The sequence below is a fragment of the Mus pahari genome, chromosome 5 (assembly GCF_900095145.1).
Source record: "Mus pahari chromosome 5, PAHARI_EIJ_v1.1, whole genome shotgun sequence".
In the NCBI taxonomy this organism is placed as follows: Eukaryota; Metazoa; Chordata; class Mammalia; order Rodentia; family Muridae; genus Mus; species Mus pahari.
In genome coordinates, this window is record NC_034594.1 from 143977010 (window position 1) to 143981818 (window position 4809).

The 4809-nt window shown below is 48.5% G+C and overlaps 1 protein-coding gene across 1 annotated transcript in view; it reads left to right on the forward strand.

Annotated features, from left to right (window-relative positions):
* The window catches only part of F11r (F11 receptor), a 25679-nt gene extending 20870 nt beyond the window's left edge, over positions 1–4809 (forward strand). The window contains exons 2-10 of the mRNA XM_021198749.2: positions 1167–1235; positions 1333–1440; positions 1623–1769; positions 2018–2223; positions 2378–2480; positions 2620–2727; positions 3433–3445; positions 3719–3770; positions 3890–4809. Of these exons, the coding sequence (XP_021054408.1) occupies positions 1167–1235; positions 1333–1440; positions 1623–1769; positions 2018–2223; positions 2378–2480; positions 2620–2727; positions 3433–3445; positions 3719–3770; positions 3890–3925 (842 nt within the window). The 3' untranslated portion in view covers positions 3926–4809. The remainder of the gene's footprint in view (positions 1–1166; positions 1236–1332; positions 1441–1622; positions 1770–2017; positions 2224–2377; positions 2481–2619; positions 2728–3432; positions 3446–3718; positions 3771–3889) is intronic.

A 4809-nucleotide genomic window follows, 5' to 3' on the forward strand; every position in this document is an offset into this window, starting at 1 on the left:
TTAAGCAGTGATGTCAGAGGGTGTGCAGTTAAGCAGTGATGTCAGAGGGTGTGCAGTTAAGCAGTGATGTCAGAGGTTGTGCAGTTAAGCAGTGATGAGTTTGGAGACCATCTAGTTTAAACGACTACATTTCAGATAAGAAATAGGAATCTCCAAGGCCAAGAGACTCTTCAGTTCTGTGGGTAAATACAGGAAAACAAGAACTTCATGTTCGCACCACATGTGTCTGTCTGCATTCATCTAAGGATTCTACCTTAAAGCTATATAAATAAACATGTTCTCTGTGAATTTGAACTTCGAAGACAGAAATGAAATGAAGGTATATGTGCTCATATGTGTGGGGTGTGTGTGTGTGCGCGTGTGTGCGTGTGCGTGTTCACAGAGTCCTCTGTCGCTAATAGTTTGAACCCTGATAATTTTCCCAGTGCCGTGTTATTTAACTCCTGGCTCCTCATTTCCCTACCCCCAACCTGCACAGCCTTTCCTTTTCTTCATTTAGCAAATGTGCAGTTCTATCTAATGAGGCGATCTGAGATCAGCTCTGGTCCTTGCCCCATCTTGCAACCAGCTGTGTGATCTTGAACACCTGTCCTTACTTGTAGTCTCAGTTCCCGAGTGTAAAATTAGGGTAATAATTCTTGTCCTGCTGATATGTGGTGCCTGTTTCAAGGATCAAACAATGTAACAGCTCTGAAAACACCTTGAAGAGTGGCTAATGTTGTACAAATGTCAAGTTGCCTGTTCTATTCTCATCCTCACCCTCACCCCCACCCCCACTTGCCTCCAGCTTACTGGCTCCCTTCCAAGATTGTTTTGACAAGTGGCTGCACTGTTTTGTGGAGCTTTCTCTGAACCATGAAATGTCATTCTGGAGGCTCCCTTTGGACCAGTAGGGATTTAATTAGAGTATTGAGAGCCATAGAGGAAGCCATTAAAAATAGGAGAAGTTGTATTTGAAATGCAGCATGTATTTCCATCCATAGGAATGGTACCGGTAGAAAAAGAACACATCAAAAATGCTCAGGGTACCAACCAACTTGACTCTCACTCCCTCCACCTTAAGCCCTCATCCTCCTCATCCCCTAGATCTGTGTTCGTCCTACTCTGTGGCAGCTCTTGTCTCCTTCTGATGGAGTACCTCTTTTTTTTTTTTTTTTCCTCCTTAGGCTCTTTGGTAGAAGGCAAGGGTTCGGTGTACACTGCTCAATCTGATGTCCAGGTTCCCGAGAACGAGTGTGAGTTGGGCAGAGCCGTGGAGGGTTAGAGTGGGGTCAGAGGGCTAGCTTGTGGTTTGGGGGCTCCATCTTTCTCCCGTTTTGCTCCCGTCTGCAGCCATCAAATTGACCTGTACCTACTCTGGCTTCTCCAATCCCCGCGTGGAGTGGAAGTTCGTCCAAGGCGGCACTACTGCGCTTGTGTGCTATAACAGCCAGATCACAGGTAAGTTGTCACAGTCACTAAGAACTGCCGAGTAATCGACACTGCCCAGCCTGGATTCCAGAGGTGGGGACACACCCTGGAGCTCCTTCAGTGGAGGATGAAGAATGTGTCTTGGGGGCCACGGTCATCTTCGCCCCCCAGTTGACCCTGTCTCTTCAACCTCTGCTCCCGTCTCCTGGTAGCTCCTTATGCCGACCGAGTCACCTTCTCATCCAGTGGTATCACGTTCAGTTCTGTGACCCGGAAAGACAATGGAGAGTATACTTGCATGGTCTCCGAGGACGGTGGCCAGAACTACGGGGAGGTCAGCATTCACCTCACTGTGCTTGGTACGTCCCACGTAGTCTCACGTAAGCTTAAAGCTAGTGGCCTCCCTGAACCTGATAGCAGACTGCTAAGCTTTAGACCTGATGGACGGTAAGGATAGAGAGGTGAGCCTCCTGGTTTGATAGGAACTAAGGGCATGCAGGTGGCGCCTCTGATTGGTTGAGACTATCATCCTGGTTTCTTACCTACACTCGTGTAGCCCTCTTGCCCCTTGTATTCAGCGCCTTCTTTTTACTGTCTCCCTCCCTAGTGCCTCCATCCAAGCCAACGATCAGTGTCCCCTCCTCTGTCACCATTGGGAACAGGGCAGTCCTGACCTGCTCAGAACAGGATGGTTCCCCACCCTCTGAGTATTCCTGGTTCAAGGATGGGATATCCATGCTTACAGCAGATGCCAAGAAAACCCGGGCCTTCATCAATTCTTCATACACCATTGATCCAAAGTCGGGGGATCTGGTATGAAAGGGGAGAAGTGAAAGATGGGGCGTGGGGGCCGGTCATAGGACCCCAGAGAGCGGGGCGAAACATCGGGGCTCTCTTAAGGTCAGAACGAATAGGACAGGTATCTGACTTATTTGAGCAAGAAGCCAGTTTGTTCTCTTCCCTCTAGATCTTTGACCCCGTGACATCCTTTGATAGTGGTGAATACTACTGCCAGGCCCAGAATGGGTATGGGACAGCCATGAGGTCAGAGGCTGTACACATGGATGCTGGTGAGTAAGGATGTGGCTGGGGCCTGAGATTAGAGCTTGGGGTATGGTCAGAGCCTGGGTTTCATGGGCTCACGACAGCATCGTCGTTGGCACCACAGCCGCGCATCAAGGCGAGTGACCTCCCCTTTGTGTCCCACAGTGGAGCTGAATGTGGGGGGCATCGTGGCAGCCGTCCTGGTAACACTGATTCTCCTCGGACTCTTGATTTTTGGCGTCTGGTTTGCCTATAGCCGTGGATACTTTGAAAGTGAGTATTTCCCCTTGGAAGCTTGTTGGTTTCTGATAGCCCAGGCTGGCCTGAAACTTTGCCCTCCCAACCCACAGTGATCCTTCTGCCTCAGCCTTCCAAGTGCTGAGAGTATGGGCATGTACTACTGTACCCAGCTGTATGTTCCTTTATCCTTGCGTGGTCTGTGGGTGCTGTCCAAGTATGGACTTGAGACCATTTTCTATGTGCTGGCCCTGTCTTCCAGAGGAGCATGGTTATTTGGTTTAGCTCATATGAAGAAGCACATACTACTTCCCCCTAATTTCCATGCTATGTTGTGTTCTAGTCTGATAGTAATCATGATTGTAGCCGGGATTTGCTACTTTCCCCTAACACTAGATAAGAGAGAAACAAGGTAGGAAAAAAAATCCTGGAATCTGATTTCTTCCAACCCCCCACCCCCACCGCCGTCCCACTCCCCACCCCCATTTGACCAACAGCCAACCGCCCTGCCTCTGTATACCCTCTAAAAAGTTCCCAGAATTCCAAACGTCAAAACTGACCTGCAGCTAGTAAAGCCACACCTCTATCAGAGCACGAGGCAAATCATAGTCAGCCGCTTCAGCCCCGTATCTTCAATCTGTGATTAAAACAAAAGCATATTCTTATGTCTGTGTTTTGTAAAGAAAGTGAAATTCCAGAATTGTCAGTACACATTTTTTTTTCTTTTTTTTTCTTTTTCAGGAACAAAGAAAGGGTGAGCCTAGTGCTGTCCCAGGGTTCTCTCATAAGATCATGGATGTGTGTGGTTTGGAGCTGAGCTGAGCCCCGGGGGTGGGAATGGGGGTGAGGTGGAAGTAGCTGTTTTGGAGAGAATGACACTCTAGACTTCTGTTCTTGTCTCCTGAACTTTTCCTTCCTTCTAAACACTCAGTTTTTCTGCAAACTGTGCCTCCATTCTGGCCCCTGATACTGTGCAGATACATTAATTGCTCGGGCCTGAATGTCCCCCATTTCTGGTTTGCCACAGGACTGCACCGGGTAAGAAGGTGATTTACAGCCAGCCCAGTGCTCGAAGTGAGGTGAGTGTACCTGCCCTTAGGAGGGGAGGCCTTGTGCTTCAAGTGGCTGTTTCTAGCCTCTTTGTGTGTTTGTGAGCAAAATGAGACTGTGAAGTTGACTAGATGTTTTTTTTCCCTAGGGGGAATTCAAACAGACCTCGTCATTCCTGGTGTGACCTGTTGCGGCTCATCCATTGTCCATTTGCCTTACTCAGGTGCTACAGGTTCTAGCCCCTGCTGGCTGTAGCTGCACAGGATGCCTTCAATGTCTTCTAGGTCCCACAGGACCCCTTGCTTTTATTCTAGCTAGGGTATGAATTTAAAAACATCAGCTACTTCCCTCTCCTCTTTCCCACTCTCCCTCCTTTCCTTACCACCATTGGGTGGCCCGAGACTAATTACAGAGTTTTCGTTCCCCATTCCTATGTGGGATTGGGCAAGAGTCCTAGACTATAGAGTAATAATGGTGGGGCTGACAGGAACCCAAAACCAATACCTGGCTGTAAAGGCCTCTGAATAAGGACTTTAAGCCTAGCTCCCCCTACTTTCTCCTCCCCGGATGGGGTGCCAGCTGCTCTAGAGGGGGGTCTGAAGAAAGGAGGGGCTGAGGATGGTGACCTCAGGTCTCCAGTCTCTGGAGCCTCTCTTCTGTCTCCACAAAATGTGCCACTGGGATTCTCCTGGATTCAGAGTAAACTGACACCGTGTCTATACAAGGTGGGAGAGCTCAGTTAGCTCCCAAGAGACTTTGAGTAAGAAGATTTAAAGTGATCTAAAGAAAAGGCTGGAACTGGTGGCCGTTAGTCACTCTTCATTTGGCTGGAATTACCACATGGACCCTTTGAAGATGTGTGTGGATGGAGAAGATACGAGCTTTATAGTCTTGGCTCTTTGGTGGGCTCTTTGTGTGTGTGTGTGTGTGTGTGTGTGTGTGTGTGTGAGAGAGAGAGAGAGAGTTAGATTGTAATTGTTATATAGAAGGGCTTTCTAGCTCTTTGGCAAGGTTGTGTTTCTGTGTGTTTATATTTTGACAGATGTTGCTGGAAATAAAAACTTCATT